The 19574-nt window shown below is 55.4% G+C and overlaps 2 protein-coding genes across 30 annotated transcripts in view; both read left to right on the top strand.

The window, feature by feature from the left end:
* The window catches only part of ANK1 (ankyrin 1), a 246513-nt gene extending 236926 nt beyond the window's left edge, over positions 1-9587 (top strand). For 9 of the 29 annotated variants that reach the window (XM_065519140.1, XM_005563174.4, XM_073998716.1 and 6 more), the window contains 3 exons: positions 828-968; positions 1212-1346; positions 7021-9587. In XM_065519140.1, coding sequence (XP_065375212.1) covers positions 828-968; positions 1212-1310 — 240 coding nt within the window. In that variant the 3' untranslated portion in view covers positions 1311-1346; positions 7021-9587. The remainder of the gene's footprint in view (positions 1-827; positions 969-1211; positions 1347-7020) is intronic. The other 20 variants (XM_073998714.1, XM_005563179.4, XM_073998717.1 and 17 more) reach the window with 4 other exon arrangements.
* Positions 9588-12238: 2651 nt separating this feature from the next.
* On the top strand, positions 12239-17930 carry NKX6-3 (NK6 homeobox 3). The gene is made up of 3 exons (XM_005563171.4): positions 12239-12944; positions 14831-15000; positions 16414-17930. The coding sequence occupies exons 1-3, from the start codon at positions 12563-12565 to the stop codon at positions 16657-16659; spliced, it is 798 nt and encodes a 265-aa protein (XP_005563228.1). The 5' UTR covers positions 12239-12562; the 3' UTR covers positions 16660-17930.
* Positions 17931-19574: the final 1644 nt, after the last annotated feature.

Raw genomic sequence — 19574 nt, 5'->3', positions numbered from 1 at the left:
CGCATCACCTTGGAGCGAGGCTGCTTGTGTGTCTGTCTTTCCTCCCGCACTGTGAGCTGCTTGCTGGCAGGGACCGTGTCTGGCTGATGTTTCATCTCCCACTCAGACCACATGGCAGGTACAGAGTAAAGGGTTTGAATATTTGGACAGGTGAATACGGGAGTGGGTGGGCGAAAAAGAGATGCCCTCTGCCCTTAGGCGCCTGGGAGTAGAATGGGGAAGAGCGCAAACTTCCATCCATACCAAAAAGCAAAACAGAAGGCTGTGGGCTCAAGGGGGAGGTCACACCCAGTCACACCTTGGTCATGGAATGGCACTGCCAAGGCCCCTTCAGGGCTGTCTGGCAGAGGGTTTTCCGTAAAGCGATGGGGCAAAGGCTGTCCCTCTTCTTGGCCTCTCAAGGAGGGGCTCCTAGGACAAAGGCTACCTCCCCCACTCGGAGCTCATTCCTGGGACCTGCTCTTGAGGGCTTGACCAGCGTTTTTTGTTTTTGTTTTTGTTTTTGTTTTTTTTATACAGAGTGTTGCTCTGTCGACCAGGCTGGAGTGCAGTGGTGTGGTCTAAGCTCACTGCAACCTCCACCCACCAGGTTCAAGTGATTCTCCTGCCACAGACTCCTGAGTAGCTGGGATTACAGGTGCCTGCCACCGCACCCGGCTAATTTTTGTCTTTTTAGTAGAGACAGGGTTTCACCATGTTGGCCAGGCTGGTCTCGAACTCCTGACCTCAGGTGATCTGCCCATCAGCCTCCCAAAGTGCTGGGATTACAGACATGAGCCCCCGTGCCCGGCCTGACCAGCCCTTTCCTCCTTCCCTTCCTCTCCCAGATCATTCGCAAGGTGGTTCGGCAGATAGACTTGTCCAGCGCCGACGCTGCCCAGGAGCACGAGGAGGTGACTGTCACGGGGCCCCTGGAGGATCCCAGTGAGCTGGAGGTCGATATTGATTCCTTTATGAAACATGCCAAGGTACTGAGGCTCCCGCGGCCCTGGGGGACCCAGCGCCATCACTGCCGCCTCGCTCTGCCCATCTTGCCGGGCCATCTGCGTGACACCTCCCTCCACTCACCTCTTCATGAGCTCCCTCCAGTCTCCCTTCTCCCCTGTGGGCAGTGTGTCTGCCGCCTCCGTGTAGCCTCCTTTCAATTTTCTGCCTGTGTTCTGCCCATCTTTGCCATCTATCCTGCTTTCTGTCTCTGCTGCTGTCTGCAGGTGGAGCTGAGAGGGAGTGGCCTACAACCGGACCTGATAGAGGGCAGGAAAGGGGCGCAGATAGTGAAGCGGGCCAGCCTGAAAAGGGGGAAACAGTGACCCCGAGCCGCTCTCCTTGGAGTAGCCTCTCGGGAGGTAACGCAGCCCTTCTCATCCCCTCTGCATGGCCTGTTCTTTGGTGGAGTGGCTGCTCCCTGTCTCACCCGATCCCCTCCCAGCCACCCCAGCATGATGTGGGACAAACAACTTGCGGCTATGTCTCGAGGCAGAGATTCTCGCTTCCCAGCCCTACTAACAGCGGCTCTGAGCCCCAGCTTCCTCATCAAGGAAACAGAGTTAATAACATCCACTTAACAGGGACCGCACGGTTTTGTAAGAATGCCTTTTGGGCCGGGCACAGTGGCTCATATCTGTAATCCCAGCATTTTGTGAGGTCGGGGCGAGAGGATTGCTTGAGGCCAGGAGTTCAAGACCAGCCTAGGCAACAGAGCAAGACCCCATCTCAAAAAAAACACAAAAAGCCAGAAAGAAAAAAATGCTCTTTGAAGAGTAAAAGCACTCTGTAAATCTAAGTGGTAATATTATCTTGGAAACCAAGCAATGGGGGTCTAGAAGGTGGTGGACAGGGCACTGGAGAGGGCAGGAGAGTCTGTCTGGGCTGTGATGTTTCAACATAAGAGCTCCAAGACTGAGGACTGGACTGTCTCTTGAACCTGGAGCCCAGCTACAGTTCTGACCTGGCCAAGGCTTAGCTTCTCCTTGGTGTTTTGTGAAACATGTTGCTCCCTTGCTTTCTAGGAAAGGGCTGAGCTGACAGGCCTAAGGGGTGGACGACGTGCTTTCTGCAAGTCAGGAGACCGTCAGGGTTGGGGCCTGGGCCATGGTGCATGTGTGTGAGCACGGGGTAGTGTGGCCACGGAGCAGGGGCGTGCCGTGCCGTGCCGTGCCATGAGGGAGGGACATGAAGACGCTGCACGATCGCGACCGTCTCCAGCAGGTGTGTGCGGTGCTGGGGGCTTCAGTGGCCGGCTCTGATCTCCATCCTCCCTGGGGCATCCTGTACTGAGCTGCCCCGAGGCCCTTCATGCTGCCCAGCTCGGGGCAGCTCAGTACAGGATACCTCGGGGTGGGAGTCAGCAGGAGGTGAGGGGGCATGGTGGCCCCAGTGCAGCACTAACCGGGTCGTTACCATTCACACCCCAGGGACTGACTCTGGGGCCGAGCAGCAAGGAGGCTCTGGCTTTCCGCTTTCGGCAAAAATCAGGGCCTGCTGCCTCCTGAGCCACCAAAAGTGCTGACTCTGGGCTTCCCGATATATCTCAGCACTTGGGCAAAAAAGAGGACTGGCAGATCCAGTTATAGGATAAAATTAGACCTGACATCTCAGCAGCTTAAGGAGGTCACCGTGTTAACCCCTGCACTGCCAGGGGTCCCACTAGGCTGCTGGTTTAGAAGACTCTGAGTAGCTGCTGTTGGGTCCTGGAAAGAACCCAAAGATGCAAATAATGTTTAAAAGCAGCAAACGGAAAGGAAGAGTACACTCTTCTGACTTGTTTTTCTTATGGTAGCAGTGGCAGCTGTGGCTTTAGATTTCTGTTTGGCTCAGGTTCTATGGATGCTCCTGAGTGGGAGAGAGGCAGCCCAAAAGCCAAGCTAGGGGGAAGGAGGGAGCCTTGAATTTCATTTTAATTTGCTGTAAATGATCAGCAGTGTGGCTGAAGCCCCCACCCCAGGTGATTAAGGACCAGATCACACTAGCGTGGGTGTCAGAAACACGGAGCAGCCTGGCTCTGGGACAGCACTTTGCCCTCTGTCAGTGACAGGCACAGGGACAAGTGTGACAGTGGCGGCGGGGGAAGGGGGCGAGGAGGGGTGAGAGCAGTGGCGAGGGAGAGGCGGAGAAAAGCTCCTGCTGAAGTCCCAGAGGGTTAGGGGACAGCATTAAATGCCCTACCCTCCCAACCAGGGCTAAGGCTACAGAGAAGACGGTTGAGGGCCTGAAGGCTTTCTAATTTACTGCCCCCACCCCCGACAAGCATGTACAGTCGATCCTCATCATTCACCGATTCGGCATTTGCGAATTCGCCTACTCATTAACATTTATCTGTAGCCCCAAAGCTGACGCTCACCGTGCTTTTGCTCATTCATGGGCATGCACACAGGGGCAAAAAGTTTGAGTCGCCCAACACATGCAGTCCCAGTTGAGGATGGACAAAGCCACACTCTGCCTCGGTGTTTCATACTATAAATAAGTGTCCTCCTCACAGCTTGTGTAGTGCCACATTTTTCGAATTTTTGGTTTCATTGTTTAGAATGGCCCCTGAGGGAAACGCTATCTGGTGTGAAGCGCAAGAAGGCTGCGATGTTCCTTAAGGAGAGAACGGACATCAGATAAGCTCTGCTCAGGGATGAGTTAGAGTGCCTGTGCTGGTGAAGTCAGTGTTAATGAGTCAACCCTATATATTACATAAGGTGTCTTGAAACAGAAACGCACCTAAGACAAAGTTATGTATTCATCAGTTGACCAAAATATTGTGGTCAGAGGCTCGCGGGAGCCTAACCTTGTATTTCCCTTAGGACCAGTGGTTCAGTATTCGCTAATTCCATGTTCACAGCGACTTATTTGTTTATTTATTTATATTTTGACAGGGAGTCTTGCTCTGTTGCCCAGGCTGGAGTGCAGTGGCACTATCTTGGCTCACTGCAACCTCCATCTCCCAGGTTCAAGCAATCCTCCTGCCTCAGCCTCCTGAGTAGCCAGGATTACAGGCGTGTGCTACCACCCTTGGCTAATTTTTGTATTTTTAGTAGAGACAGGATTTCACCATGTTGGCCAGGCTGGTCTCGAGCTCCTCACCTCAAGCAACCCGCCCTCCTCAGCCTCCCAAAGCGCTGGGATTACAGGCATGAGCCACTGCGTGTAGCCTCAAACAGTGACTAATTTATGGAACGGAGCTATTGCAAATGACTAGAATGGGCTGTATTTGTTTCAAAGAGTGAAAGCTGGAGCTTGTGTGTCTAGAATTAAGGCCTCTTCCTCCTGCTTCCGGGTTGTATGGCCTTAAGTCATGTAAAAGCCCTGAGCTTCAGTCTCCTCAAGGGAGGATGAAAATAGTCCCTTTCGATGTGTCACACTTCAAGAAAAAGGTTTCAAAATAATAATGGTAACTGTGAGCACTGATGTGAAGAGAGTAAGTAAGAACATATATGCCCTGGGACTCAAATAATTGCAGGTCTTGTTTGTAGTGTGACTCAGAGCAAGTCAAATGATCTCCCTAAGCCTCAGGTTCCTTAGCCATAAAATAGCAATAATGCCAGCATTTCCCTTGTAGGATGGTTATGATGGTTGCTGAGTTTATGTTTGTGAAAGGGCTGTCTAGGGCTGGGCATAGTGACTCATGCCTGTAATCCCAGCACTTTGGGAGGCTGAGGCAGGAGGACCACTTGAGATGAGCCTGGGCAATGTGGGAGGACCCTGTCTCTAAAAAAAATTTTTAAATTAGCTGGCCATGGTGGCATACACCTGTAGTTCCAGCCTCTTGGGAAGCTGAGGTGGGAGGATCGCTTGAGCCCAGGAGTTCAAGGCTGCAGTGAGCTATGATTGTACCACTGCAATCTAGCCTGGACAACAGAGCAAGATTCTGTCTCTAAATGAAATAAAAATAAAGAATGAAAGAGACTCTTTTCTAACCTTTTGAAAGGTGAGGGGACCCAGGAGAAGAGGTCAGAACAATGCAGGAGTCCTGAGCAGAGTGAGGTGACCTAGATCCTCATCCCACCCCTCTTCTTGCCACTGCACCTCCAGAGTCTCAGTTTACCAAGGGATGAAATGGGCAGTCATGCCAGCATGATCTCTGAGGTCTGAACTTTCTCTTCTGCTCAGTGCCTGGGCAGTAAAGTAGATGGGAGATCCTAGACTATCTTTCCTAGGCCGCACATTCCATGATGGTCTCTTATTTGAGGATTGCTTCCCCTTGGGGCAGGCACCGTGGGGAGCACCAGGAGGCTGTTCTTGCCCTCGGTGTTTCCAATCCAACCAGGGAAATATGCAGACATCAAAAAGCACAAACGGACAGAGACGGTAACATTGCTAGAGAGCCAAGTAATTGTTCACATTCATACAATGCTAAGCACCTATGTGTCTTGGCTTTTTTAAACATCACACCTCTCTAATGGGTAGGTCCTATTACTGCCCTCATTTTACAGCAGAGAAAACTGAGTCACAGAGCGGGTACGGCACTTGACTGAGGTCAGGCAGCACGGGACTTGAACCCAGGTGGTCTGGCTCCAGAGTTCATGTTCTTACCCATTCGACTCTGCCATCTCCCGATCAGAAAAGGCAGCCTCTTTTTTTTTTTTTTTTTTTTTGTATTTTGTATTTTTATAAAATACAAAAGGGAGAGCTTCCAGAGTGGAGAGGGGTCTGCTCCAAGGATCAGGAAAGTTTTGTGGGGTGGAAATGTTGAGGGCGGCAGGCAGAACCTCTGCAGAAAGGAGAGTGGAAGGCAGCCTTGACAGGAGAAGCGTGACCAAAGGCAGAGAACAGGAGGGTAGAGCATGTTCAGAGGCTTAGAGGAGACAGTCAGGCCTGACTGATGTGATGGCCCGGCAGTGATGAAAGCATCTTCCCTCTACGGTGACAGCACTGTCCACCCACTGCGGCAGCGGTTCCTGGTTTTACAGTTCTACAGCAGCCCCTGGCAAGGAACCCGGCACCACCCTCCCATCCCTGGGGAACCACCCAAGAGCTGAGCTCTCCCTGCTCCCTTCCAACACTCCTCCCCAACACCTTCACCTGGAGAACCCAAGACAGCTCCATGTCTGGGGATGGCACCACCTGGGGATGAGCTCCTGCCCCCCTGTGTCACTTCCTGCCCTGCCCAAGAGATTGTCACCTTCTCCCTATTGAAGCATCCTCCTTTCCCCAGTGGTCCCAGGGTCCCTGCAGATAGAACATGAGTGGCTGGTCTTGAAAACATGGAGTTTTCACCCCAGGTTGGAGGCTGGAGGCCCCATGGGAACAGGAGAGTTTTCTCACTGCGAATCCCAGGCTGAAGAATGTAGGCTTAGCTCCTCCAGCAAATCTGCTCTTCTCCAGACTAGGACTCAATACAGGAGGAGGAGAGGAGGATGCATCTGCTTTTCAGAGATCTTGTCCATCTGAGGGGAATGGGGAGAGCAGCCAGAGGCAGCAGTCAGGAAGAGCTGTGGACCAGAGCTGAAGGGGAGCTGTCACCCTTGAAGCATGAGCTCCCAAAGCCAGGGAGCCTGTCTGCACCATCCCTGGGTCCCCAAGGCTGGCGCATGGCAGACATCAGTGCATGTTGGCAGAGCTGAACTGAGAAAGTGAAGGTGTCACCTAGCCTCACCTAGCCCCTTCTTGGCACAAGCCCTGGCTCAAGAAAAATGGCCCTTCCTAAGTACAAGGATCTGCTGGGGGGATGTCTCCCCAGGTGACCACATAGGCACAGGGGCCTCTGCTCCTCTCCCAGGACATGGAGCACAGCACTGTCCTTGGCCCATACAGTGAGGCATCCTGGAGCGCTCGAGCACTCAGAAGGAATTCATGAGGCCTATGTGGCGGCTCTGAGGAACAGCCTCTGCATAAGGAGCAAGAGAAGGAGGGCAGCATCTCAGGAGGTTGGGCCTGCAAGAGCAGCACCCTCTGCACGTCGCCTTGCCTGGGGAGACTGTTTTTCCTGAGTCAGATTCGGCCTGAGCTGCCAGCACAAAACTCTGTGTGTAGGGTTTTTGCTGGACGTTGCCCTTTTGCATTCTAAGTGACCGCTTCTCTCTTTGTGTCTCCCAGGATCACACCTCGACACCCAACCCCTGAACCCCACACACTCTGCCATGCACACAGGAGGAGAGCTGGACCTGAGGGCCACCGCAGCGGTGCACATGTTCCTCTGGGCTGACGGCATGACCTCTGTAAGGGACTCCCACTAGTCCCCTCTTCGCATGAATGACTGACTGTAGACGCATGACCTCCAGGCTTCAATCCTGCCTCTTGCAATGACAGCTGATCTGTCGGAACCAGGACACAAAAGGAGCAAGAAGCGGGGAGAGAGAGGGATAGAAAACAGGCGCGGGAGAGCGTGTGAACGCAAAAGTGAATGAGGGCTTTTTGTGGCTGGGGATGGGTTTTGGTTTTTGGGGTTTTTTTTTTAGTTGTTTTGACTTTGTACAGGGTACTTTTTCCCGACCTCATCTGTCAGAAATCCATGTGGGCTTCCTGGAAAGAAAAAAAAGAAAGAAAGAAAGAAAGAAAACTAGGCATGAAATCAGTTTAGCCACCTTAATCTTAAGCCATGTCCTCATCTGCCCACCCTCCCCAACCCAACCTACACACCTCCATTCCACTTGTGACACCCCCTCCACTCCCTGGTGACGCTCCTGCCAGATCGCTCTACATGACATTCAGGACACACACACACACACACACACACACACACACACACACACACCACTCGCCTCCACTGAATCTACACACAGATTTTACTGTGACTTCTGAAGCTGTATAGACTCTGCTGTGGATAAACTGGAATTTTTTATGTTGTCTCTCTCTCTCTCTCTCTGCCAATTTCAGTACAAGTCATCTTCCAACGGAAAATCATTACCTTGAGAGTGCATTCGGGGTTCCTTGTGTTAGGGACTTAAGAATCTGAGGCGAGGACTCCCAGGCTTACCTGTAGGGCTCAAAGGGAGCCAGGACCCCATCTGAAAGGGTCTTCTCTCTCAGTCGGGGGACGGGCCGGTGGCTGACCCAGGATTGCACCAGCATGTCCATAGAGAAGAGATTTTCTATATCTTCAAGCACTATATCATAGTCCGTGTTCAAAGTGTAAACTGTACAGTAATCAGCCTTGTGTATATGAAAAACAATAAATACTATGCAAACCAATAGAAACATTTAGCAGTATGTACAGAGCCTGACAGCACAGCTCCTGAGGACTTCTGTGGCTTCAGGAGAAGGAGCTGTGGCCTGCCTTTCAGTGAAAGAGGAAGGAAAGGAATAGGGCTAGTGAATGTTTATCTGCCAGTTCTTAGAAGTCAGGACCACCCAAGGTCTCCCAGAGTGAACTTGGTGCTCTAAGTCCAGGCAGCCTGCAGGCTGGGGGCCCTGGGTGCAGGTGCCAGGCTCGAGGCTGTTCCCTGTCTGCCTCGGTGCCTCCCCTCTGCCCAGCCCCTGTGGCCTCTTGGAGAGGCCAGCCAGGGAGCTCCCTGGATCGCATGACCAGTGGTAGCAGAGTTGGTGGCAGAGAGCCTGGACGCCAAGAGGCCGGGGCCAGGCTCTGGGTCAGGGCAGAAAGGAGACAGACAGCTGGCAGTTCCTCGCCTCGGTGCCATCAGGGAGGAGCCTTAAGTTCCACTAGAGCCTCCGGCCCAGGGAGGCCCCAATCAGCACAATCCCTGCCCGCCCTCGCAGCGGGCGTCCCCAGGGCCAGGAGAGAGAGACAGGGCTGGCTCCTCTCGACCCCGGAGCCGCGGTGTGGACGGCCTGGCCCCGTCCGCCCCGCCGCTCTGCGGGAGTGTCCTCGGGACACACTTAAACCTTCCAAGTAGCACAGAAGCCCCCTCCACGTCAGAGGCCCCCTGGCCGCGGGGCCTGTGAGCGGAGAGGGGCCCTGCCTCCCCCACAAGTCCGCTCCGATGCACCCAGGGCCGAGCAGGCCCCGGGGCGGCCGAGGCACCTTGTCTGCCGGGGGCGGGGCTGCTTTTGCTTCCTTAGAGGGGCGGGCAGGGAGAGGAAGCTCTAGCTCCGGGCCTCAGTTTCCCCGAGGCTGCCTCTGAAGAGCTGCAGGGCGAGCCTGGACGGCTGCCGTCGCCGCCAGAAGCCACCCTGGCCCGGCCTCCAGGGCGCAGAGGCGCCCCCATTCTTCCCCCCATCCCGGGGGCCACGGCAGGGCGGTCGCGCAGCGCGGCTGGGACCGATTCGATGACGGCCCAAGGAAGCTGGGCGCAGGGCTCGCCTCCCCCGCCTCGATCCTGCACCTTCCTCTCCCAGGTCGCCGCTGCAGCCAACCCAGTAGCCCCCTTAGCGCCCCCGCGGGCCCCGCGGCTCCAGGCTCCGCTTTGGCACCTCTGCTCCGGCTGGCATGGCTGCACGCTCCGGCTGCTAGTAGGAGCCGTTAGGGGAGGAGTTTGGGGTCTCCACACGATGCCTAGAGAATGCTGCAGTCTGCACATTAGACGCTTTTTAGAAGTTTTGAAATTACCTTGATTTTTTTAATTGTTATGAAAATGGATCTTTTCTTGACTCTCCCACATGCTCTGTTATGGGAGAGAATCCCCTACCCCACTCTGATGTATAGACCATTCTCCCTACACCAGCCGAACCAATGTCAAAATTAATAAAGAAATGGACTAATGGCACAGGGCTCTATCTCTCCTTCCCGCTCGTCTTTAGGGGGTAAGGGGTGCTGAGGCCAGCCTAAAGCCTGGGTTGGGATGTGAAGGAATCTATGGGTGGGGCTCAGGTCCCAGAGAGCCTGCCAATGCGCAGTCCTCCCAGAAGCCTGGACAATCCCTTAATCAGGACCCCTGACCTGGGAGAGGCCTCCAGAGAGGTGGCAGAGTAGATTTCTATTCCACCTGATGGCTCCCATGGGATGGGGAGAAGCTGGGGGTCGGGGGAGGGGGCACCACAACTCACCAAGATTCTTGGCCAGGCCCCCAGCTGGCATGCACTGAGGGTGCTCCCCAGCATTTCCTAGGAAGGCATCTGGCCCCAGTACTCAATGCCATTCAAAGTTCAAGAACTTTTTCTTGCTGTAGGGAAAAAATTGCCCTGTTTCTAACTAGTCGCTAACACTTCCTGCAAGGCTGGTCACCAAGCTGACCTCAGTTTCCTCATCTGTCTAATGGAAGAATGGGTTAGGTGGTTGCTAAAGTCTCTTCAGTTTCTCATCCTAGGGGTGCCAGACACCAATGCCTTTGTCAGGCTTGGCATCTGTAATCCCAGCACTTTGGGAGGCCGAGACGGGCGGATCACTAGGTCAGGAGATAGAGACCATCCTGGCTAACACGGTGAAACCCCGTCTCTACTAAAAAATACAAAAAACTAGCCGGGCAAGGTGGCGGGCGCCTGTAGTCCCAGCTACTCAGGAGGCTGAGACAGGAGAATGGCCCGAACCCGGGAGGCGGAGCTTGCGGTGAGCTGAGATCCGGCCACTGCACTCCAGCCTGGGCGACAGAGCGAGACTCCGTCTCAAAAAAAAAAAAAAAAAGAATCAAATCATTGGCTGTGGCTTTCCTGCCACATAAATTCCCCATCATGAGGGGGTGATGGAGTCACAATCCCAAGGCCCCTGGAGCACCCCAGTCCCACCCTGCTCCAAGCCTCTCTCCTGGAATCGGAGAGGCCGTCCAGGCCAGTGGGCATTCGCAGCAGGTCATCTGCAGCACCCAGGGGGCTTTTCAAAACGCAGTTTCAGAATCACAGTTGCCTGGGTGGGATTGGGTGGTGACGCCGAGAACCAGAACCAGGTCTATCAGATGGCTGTGGCACTCAGCCTGGGGGCAAAGCCATCTCAGACGAAGACATAGCTCTTTTCCCTTTAAACCAAATTTGTAGAGAATCATTCCACACCCTTTGTGAGGTCTTTCTTGCATAACCTAAATCCTTTTGCTACAGAGGGTCAGCTTCTGCGTGAGAAGGAAGCTCGCCCTGAGCCCTGGGGTCCTCTGCTCCCCACTGAAAACCAAGATGGTCTGGAAACCCAGGAGAAGCTCAGTGAAGCAGTGCCTCTCGTCTCCCACCTACCAGGGCGGCCTCTGGGAAGTGAGAGATCAAGCTCTGCAGAGCTCATGCCTGGTCAGGAAGGGCTCTGGGGCCACCAGGCACAGAGATGAGCAGAAGTCCGTCTGTCTGGCAGTCACAATCTTTCCTGGCATTTTACATGTTCAGGCCAGTGGCATGCTAGTTTCCATTTTTAGAGAAAAACTGCAGGGAAGAATCCTGCCCAGTCCAGAAATCACCCATATACCTGGAACGTGGGCTCCAACTCCTCTATACCTTGGTTTCCCTGTTTGTAAAATGAGAGTTTCCCTCAATAAAGCCTTGTACATTATAAAAATTTATTCAAGGAAAAAAAAAAAAGCATATGCATGCTCTGTGATTCAGCCCAGTCCCGTGCATCAACTACTAACTGAGCTCTGACAGAGTGCCTGGCACGGGGCTCCACCACCCTCTCAGCCATCAGGGATTTCAAAACTGGGCACCACACCAGACAGAGCATGGCCATTGCTCCAGCCGAGGCACAAATGAGGAAGAGATTCTGATAGGGAGGTCAGGGAAGGCCGACTAGAGGTGGAGGCAAGAACAGGCACGCAGGGTGGCCCTCTTTTCAGCCTCCTGCAGCTGGAGGAGGCACACCCCGGCACTGTCAGGGCTGCCCATGCCCCACCCTGCCCTCTGCCCAGCAGGCTCCCACCCTAGGCTCTCAAGCCAGCCACAGGGACTTGCATCCCCCAGAAAGCAATGCCACTCGGCCTCTTACCCCATCCCCACACTTACCCAATCTTAAGCCACTTACCCCATCCCCCCATGAGGAACGGAAGGAAGAGCCTGTGTTCTCCTGTGGAGCTTGGACATCTGCACATAAAGGGGCCGGGGCAGCTCCCGGACAGTGGCCTCGGAGTTCAGCCTCATCTCCCCCAGGGAAACAGCTGCTTGGGAGCCTCCCGGGGCCCCCAAGACATTCACCTTTTCCTAGATGCTAGACTTGCGGGGAGCAGATGGACCCTCTGGCGATGAGCAGGGCTTCTAGAGCTAATTCGCTCTCTGTCTTTCTCACACACACGCGCACGCACGCGCGCACACACACACACACACACACACACACACACACACCCTGGCTGATTTTACAGTCAATCTTTCAAAGTGCAATTTGTCTAGGAAAAGCCAATGTGAGGCCCGTGTGTGCCCCGACCAATGGTGGCGCGGCTCCGGCGGCTCAGCCAGTCTCGGGCCTGTATTCTAATGGGCCGTATCTTTATCAGGGAAATGTTCCTTCTCTGAACTTAAAACTTCTCATGTAGGGTCCCCAGACTCAGAGGCAGAAAGGGGGTCTGAGCTGAGGCGTAGGGGGCCACCCAGTCCAGCCAGGGCAAGGAGAGAGGCCAGGAGCCCCGGGGAGGCCTCCCACCTGCCCCGAGCACCTGACTTCCGAGCAGCTGACCGGGTGCCGGTGCCTGGGCCAGGGCCTGGCCGAGGCCTTAGGTGGGAGGCAGTCAGGGGCTCAGAGTTGGTCCTGACCCTCCAGGCCTGCCATGAGATTTGGGGCTAGAGTGTGGGCTCTTGGGTTTTAGGGGCCTGGAGAAGCCTTCCCTGTCCTGACTGGGAGATCATGGAGTCCAACCTGCAGGGGACCTTCCTGCTGAACAACACGCCGCTGGCTCAGTTTCCGGAGATGAAGGCCCCTGTGTGCCAGTACTCAGTGCAGAACTCCTTCTACAAGCTCAGCCCCACGGGGCTGGGCCCCCAGCTGGCCGCGGGGACCCCCCACGGGATCACGGACATCCTGAGCAGGCCCGTGGCTGCACCGAACAGCAGCCTCCTCTCCGGCTACTCCCACGTGGCAGGCTTCGGGGGGCTCAGCTCGCAGGGGGTCTACTACAGCCCCCAGGTAGGAAATTTTTCCAAGGCTGGAAACGAGTACCCCACCCGGACCCGGAACTGCTGGGCGGACACCGGCCAGGACTGGCGGGGCAGTCGGCAGTGCAGCAACAGTGAGTACGGGGCCTCCCCAGCCACTTACCCGCACCCACCAGGCCCCGAGGGGCAGAGAACGAGGAGGGGCCTCCTCCCGGGCACCCCACACCACTGCCTTCTCCCCTAGCCACCATTAATCCCTGGACTCGTGGCCTCAGCTCAGTGCAGGCTGAGTTCCACCCGCTCTTCCTTCCCATCCAGCAGTGCTTGGACACAGGTGTCTGAGCCACCCCCCCTCACCTGCTGCCCCCTTAGCTGCCCTCCTAGGGCCCCCGGCAGTTCCAGATCTAGAGAAGGCCCCATAGCCCACACCTGCAGGGTCCAGCAGGCAGCCCAGCTCGCTTCTGCAGCCCAGGGTGCATGCATCCACTTCTTCACCCAAAGCAGGCAAATGCTACCCTGTGAGGAAGACATGCCAGCTTACCTTCCCAGACAGCCCTGGCATCACTCAGGGGTGCAGAACACACCCTGACCCCATCCAGGTCCAGCCTTTGAGCCAGGGGACTGATGCCCACCACATCCTCTGGTTTCTAGCAACAGCAGCCGCACCAAGTAGCCTGTCTCCGGGAGTTGCTGCTGAGCCCAGCTGAATTTGGTCCTGGCTGTGGGGAAGCAGGGGGCCTCTTCTCAGCCCACCCATCCCTCAGCCAAGGTTTTCAGAGGGTGGGCCTGTGATGCCATTCAGGGTTACTGGAGGAGGTGGCAGGGCGTGCCCGGGCAGGTGAGGCTCCGCTGGGAGGCAGGGAGGTGAGAGTTTTTGGAACCTTCCCTGTGCCACTGAAGCCCTGCCCACGTCAGGCAGGGGCCTCCACTTCTGTCTCATCTCTGGGCTCCCCCACGCCAATAGGGGCTTGGGGCCAACCTAGGAATCCCCAAAAGCACATCTGTCCCCCCATTTGCTACTCTGCCTTGCCAGGCACACTGCCTGACAGCCACCCCTCCATGGGCTGCCACCCATCCCTGTGCCCCTTGAGGTGAAGGCCTCCTCTCTCGGATCCTGTTTTAGGCTTGGCTTCGGGGGCGCTTTAAGCCTCAGCTGGCTCTCTCTTCCCTCCATCTCCCCCTCCCCTGTCCACATCCCACACACTACCTCTTCAGTCCTGAATGCAGGTACACACACAGGGACATAGCCAAGAAAGTCAGTGGCTAATGAAGGCAAAGGCAGACAGACTTGAAGATGATCTCTCAGGAGGGCCCTTCCTCTCTCTGTGCCTCAGTTTCCTCACCTGTAACTTGAGCTGTCAGACTGCACAGAACAAGGCCTGACACATGGGAATTCTGACTCCCCTGAGCCCACTTTCCACGACTCCTTCTCAAGCCGGCTGCCCTGGCCAGGCTGGAGGTCTCTGGCCTCTGTTCCAGGCTCTCCAGGGTGGTTTAGGCCACATAACTTCCAGGCCTGGTGACATGGGGAAGTAGCAGCTTGGGGCTTGGGGTTCCCCCTCCCTGGTTTCCTGGAGACCTGGGAAGTAGGGTCTCAAGAGCAAGGAAGTTGGCAGAAGCCAGGGGTGGAGGGAATTCACAGGCCCCGGTCCCTAATTATAGGAGAAGGGTGACCTGAAGGGACATCCCTGGGACAGAGAAGGAACTCCTGTTGCCCCTCAGAAGAAGGCAACATCAGCGAGTATTGAGAAATTTAGACAGAGAGGCATGAGGCTCTGCTGCCCCTCAGTCCCCTTACCCTAGGATAGCTGCCCTCTTGGAGCCCTGTCCACCCAGGCAGGGCAGAGGTCACAGTCACTGTTCTCCAATATCAAGAATGCTGGTCAGGGGAAAGGAATCTTGGTGTCCTGGCAACCTGTGCAGGAAGGAGAGGACAGGCATGGTTGTTGCCCTGACAGTGGTGCCTAGCCTCAGGGTCCCCACTTACTCTACTAACCCCACACTTCCTTCCTCCTGCCAGCCCCAGATCCCCTAAGTGACAGCATACACAAGAAGAAGCACACCCGGCCCACCTTCACGGGGCACCAGATCTTTGCCCTGGAGAAAACCTTTGAGCAGACCAAGTACTTGGCTGGCCCTGAGAGGGCGCGGCTGGCATACTCCCTGGGCATGACTGAATCGCAGGTCAAGGTAAGTCTGTGCGAGAGGTGGCGCCTGCCCTGCAGGGAGGAGCCTGCTGGACAGGACGGCACTTCGCTGGAGAGAGGTGGCCACACAACGCAGCCCCCCAGAGCACAGCTGTACTGGTGTCTGGGCAGTGCCTGCCTAACCCTGGAGCCTGTGATAATTAACCATAGCCAGGAAAAGGCAATCATCCACTGAGCCCCATTCTCAGAGCCTTATGTGCGGCACCTCATTTCATCATCTCAGCAAGCCGGGGAGACGGTATTATTACCCATTTCGCAGATGAAGATCAGTGTCTCCCGCCTCAGAGAGCTGGGAGAGCTGGCAGAGCTGGGATTCAACCCCAGATGTGGGGGGACTCCAACCTCAGGCTTTCCCTCTCCCCCCGTATTTGGCCAAAAATTCCAAGCACTGTCGGCAGCCTCTGGCCCAGATTCATGCTTGATGCCTGGAGCAAAAGGAGCTGACCTCAGTTTACCAATCTTTAAGATGAAGACAAAGCCTTCTCCTACTAAGCAGGATCGGATGGGCTATCAGGGGCATGGAGCCTTGTCGCCCATGCCAGGGCTAGGGAAGGTGAACCCAGGCTCTCCCACTCCACACGCAGGGGCCCCAAATGTCCCCTAAATAGACCTGGGGAAACCTGTTTCTACCGCCTCAGAGTCTGGGGGCAACTTTCCCCATTTTGATGCTAGATCTCTCTTGGGACTTTGAGTCGGGGCACCGAAGCTCAAGAAAGCTCGGAACTGTGCAGGAACTGCTGGCTCAGTGACTCGGCGACGGGCCTAAGGATGCAGCACGGGCAGCTGGCACCTGGGTCTGGGCTTTGCTCAGGGCCCTGGGGCCTCCGAGCTCCCACCCGCTAAGCCCTCCTCATCAGCCGCTCAACTGCCCTGGGGCGAGAGCTGGGGGGAAGAGGCAGACTCCCCTGCACGTCTTTCTGCTTCTGAGGTGCATTCCTGCACTCTTCAACTATCCCAAGGAATGGACCAACGTTACTTTTCTAACCAGGGGAACAATTATTTATGAAGTAGGGTGAGGGTCTATGAAGCCCAGAGGAGGGACTGCTCATAAGCACCTTCCAACGAGTACCAGGGCTGAGCCTTCCACCCCCGCACTCCGCATCTTCCACCTAGAACCCAGGCGGAAGAAGAGGAAGAGGAAAAGGAGGAGGAGGAGGAGGAGGAGGAGGAGGAGGAGGAGGAGGAGGCGGCGGCGGCGGCAACACGGGGGAGTTGAGGGAGGGGAGGGGAGGGCTCTTGCGCTCACGTTTTTAAATTTTATTGTCCTTCCCCAAAAGAAACGTGAATGTGACAGTCACTTGGTTGTTGAACCATTTGTTTAGCTGTAGCAGGGTGGCTGTTCCCGCGTCCCGTGCGCGCTGTGGCCCTGTGCCCTTCACAGTCTTTCTCATCGCAGGTGTGGTTCCAGAACCGCAGGACCAAGTGGCGGAAGAAGAGCGCCCTGGAACCCTCGTCCTCCACGCCCCGGGCCCCGGGCGGCGCGGGCGCGGGCGCAGGCGGGGACCGCGCACCCTCGGAGAACGAGGACGACGAGTACAACAAGCCGCTGGACCCTGACTCGGACGATGAGAAGATCCGCCTGCTGCTGCGCAAGCACCGCGCCGCCTTCTCGGTGCTCAGCCTGGGAGCGCACAGCGTCTGACGCCCGCCGTCCAGGCCCGGGATCCTGGCTGCAGCCCGCGGGGGAACGCCGAGGAGCCTACCTTCCCCTCCCCTTCCCCACGCTGCTGGGGGCGCAGGGACTGAGCCTTCTGATGAGAGGCGCGTGGAGAAGGTGGAGGAGGAGTGGCAGGTGCAGGGGAGGAGGCGGAAGAAGAGGAGGGGAGGCGGGAGAGGAGGAGAAAAGGAGGGAAAGGGGACAGGCATCTTAGCTAAGGGAGGAGGAGGCGAGGAGGGAGGCACAGCACTCCTGAGACCGGGAAGCCGCTGCCCCTTGCACCTCCGCGGGCTTCGCCTGCCACTTCTGCAGATTCACAAGTGGACAGAGGACTAAAATGACCAGGCTCTGCAGCCAGAAAACTGGCTGTGGGGTCCCAGACATGCCACTGTGATCCAACTTTTGTGGGGGTGGGAGGCAGGACATCCCAGGAAGAGAGGCAGCTGGCTGGGGAGTCAGAAGACCAGAGTCTTGGGCCCCAAGCCAGCTGCTGGCTGCAGAAGAAAAGACAGGTGAGTGGCCAGGTGCACTCCTCAGATCTGTGCACAGGAAGGATCCCACTGGAGGGGCCAGAGCTGAGCACCTAACCCAGGCTGCAGGAATCTGCCTCCAGGAGGGCAAGTGGGACATCTCAGTGAAGAATAAACGCCCCTGACACTCCAGAATGATGGCCCCTGAGCTGCGGAAATCCCCTTGGCCTCCTTTCTCCGATTTACCCTCAGGGTCAATACCTCTGAGACCGGAAGACACGGAAAATCCCTGACAACCGGGAAAAGGGGAGGATGCAGGGAGAGGTGAGGCGGGGACGGTGTACCCAAGGGCTGCCCACCTGGGCATCATTTGGTGCTGATATAAGGACAGGCCTACCCAGAGAGAAGGAGCATCCCATCTGGGGAGGAAAGGAAGGGCTGGGAACAGCACCCCTCCAACAAGGCAGGAAAGGAGAAGGAGAGCCCCTCCAGCTGGGTGAAGGATGCCAGGGAGGGGCTGAACCACGGCCTGCTGGGAATCATGGCCCTTCCTTTCCTCGGACAATCTTGCGGTCTGGCACTGGAGCTGGTGCTGACAGGGACGCTGGCCAACAGAGTGGTATTTTTCACCCAGGTGATCTGAGCTGCTGGCAGGTAGGGGGTGGGCTGGGGGAGGTGGGTGGGGACTGGTGGTAGAGGAATGCAGCCCAGAAGGGACTGAGCATTTGCCCATCCTTGTTGGCTTTCAAAAAATAAACAGTAAAAATAAAAGTCCCATGAACCTTATGGCTCCTGTACTTCTGTGAAAGGAACGAACGGCAGGAAACTGGCTGTGAGGTCCCAGACTTGCCAGCTGTGGGGACTTCCCCGAGGGCCGTTGTCTAGTCTCCTGGGGACATTCGTGCTCTGACAGGTTGCACAACACAGGTTATTTGAAACCTCACTGGTAGATGCCAGACACTGTCCCCAGGTGCTGAGAAACCCAAGATGAATTTTATGGGGTCCCTGATCTCCAGGAATTTATAGCCTAGTGGGGAAAATGATCTGTGTGGAGAATTGGGTATCATAAGAAAAATAAGGAGGGAGAGACTAGAAGAGCTAACTTTAACAGAACACCTGCTAATTTCTCCCCTGTAGAATGTCTGGATTATCACTGACCCCACAAGAAAACTAGGCAGTAGGTATCATCTTCAATGCATGGAGGAGAAAACCAAATCTCAGAAAGTTCCTAAACCAAGTCACAGAAGTGGGAAGAGGCAACCTCAGAGTAGATTCCCAAGGCCCTTTCAGCCACTTCCTTGGGTTGTGAAGGGCACCCTTCAAAGCCTTTTCTGTCAAATGAGAGGCTAGAACCAAAAGTAGTTTAAGGCCCTCCAACTTCAACAATCTATGCAACTAGGCTTGACCCCTTTGCTCTCCCAAGAAGTCCATCGTCCATCCTTGGACCCCCAGGACAGGTGAACCTGGCTCTGGAACCAGCCTGAGAGGGGATGAGGGTGGAGGAAGACCCTAGCTAGTAGCATCTCAGAAAAGTGGCGCACCCACCTTTCCTAAGACCCTTAGTGGAACTGGAGGACAGTGGGGAACATGACCAGAAAATGCAGAATGTGTGCAAACTTCCACCCTCCATCTGTGAAGATGCCCAAGCTCAAGTGTCAGTCTCTTCCCTTGGAAAGCGGAAAGGAGAAAAGAAGGGAATTGAGCACAATCTCTGTGTGCACACTGAGAAGCTGTGCTCTGTCACGGGTGTCCTGAGTGGGTCCTACAGTGGCTACAGCAGGAGAGGACCCTAGAATTCAGCACAGGCTTCAAAGAAGAAAAGTCTCTGTGTCCCTGGGAGGCTCGCGATTCACTGAGTGCTGCAGGCAGGAAAAGGCTATCACATAGCCCAGGTGCGAAGTCACCAAGCAGGTATGGAGGAAGATGCCAGTGACATAAAAACTGTGTTTACTTATCTTTTTCTGAAGCATGCTGTAATCTTAACTGCTCTATTGTAGCTGTAATTCCGGCATGTCTGATTCAAGTCGTTTGGGGGCAATATGAAATCAAGCCTGGGGAAAGTTTTTCCCAGGAGACATTTGCTGATCTAAACAAGACCTCCTTCAACCTCAAAGTTCTGGGTCACCTGCCACTGGAACCTTTAGCTAAAAGACTCCAGCTTTCCAGGCCGTTTCTTCTAACTCTACGCTGCCTTTCAGGTACTGCCTGGACATAAGGCCAAGCACAGGAGAGGCACTGCCTCTCATTTCCCTAACGATCATGCTGAAGCATATTCAAAAGACTAGATTTGGAGTTCAAAGGAGGAGAAAACTCAAAGGTGGATGATCCAGATTCCCAAGGGTGATTCGAGATAAGTCTGGCCCTCTGCAGATATACACACGTGTGAATGCATGTGCATGCCTGTGTGTGCACACGTGTGTGTGTGTATTA

This window comes from Macaca fascicularis, chromosome 8 (assembly GCF_037993035.2).
Source record: "Macaca fascicularis isolate 582-1 chromosome 8, T2T-MFA8v1.1".
NCBI classification, from domain to species: Eukaryota; Metazoa; Chordata; class Mammalia; order Primates; family Cercopithecidae; genus Macaca; species Macaca fascicularis.
Note: the sequence above shows the minus strand (reverse complement) of the source record. Positions and strands in the feature narration are given on the sequence as shown.

Coding starts and splice junctions, on each gene's coding strand:
- NKX6-3 (XM_005563171.4), top strand. CDS start 12,563: ATGGAGTCCAACCTGCAGGGGACCTTCCTGCTGAACAACACGCCGCTG. Junction 12,945..14,830: donor CAGTCGGCAGTGCAGCAACA/GTGAGTACGGGG, acceptor TCCTCCTGCCAG/CCCCAGATCCCCTAAGTGAC. Junction 15,001..16,413: donor TGACTGAATCGCAGGTCAAG/GTAAGTCTGTGC, acceptor TTCTCATCGCAG/GTGTGGTTCCAGAACCGCAG.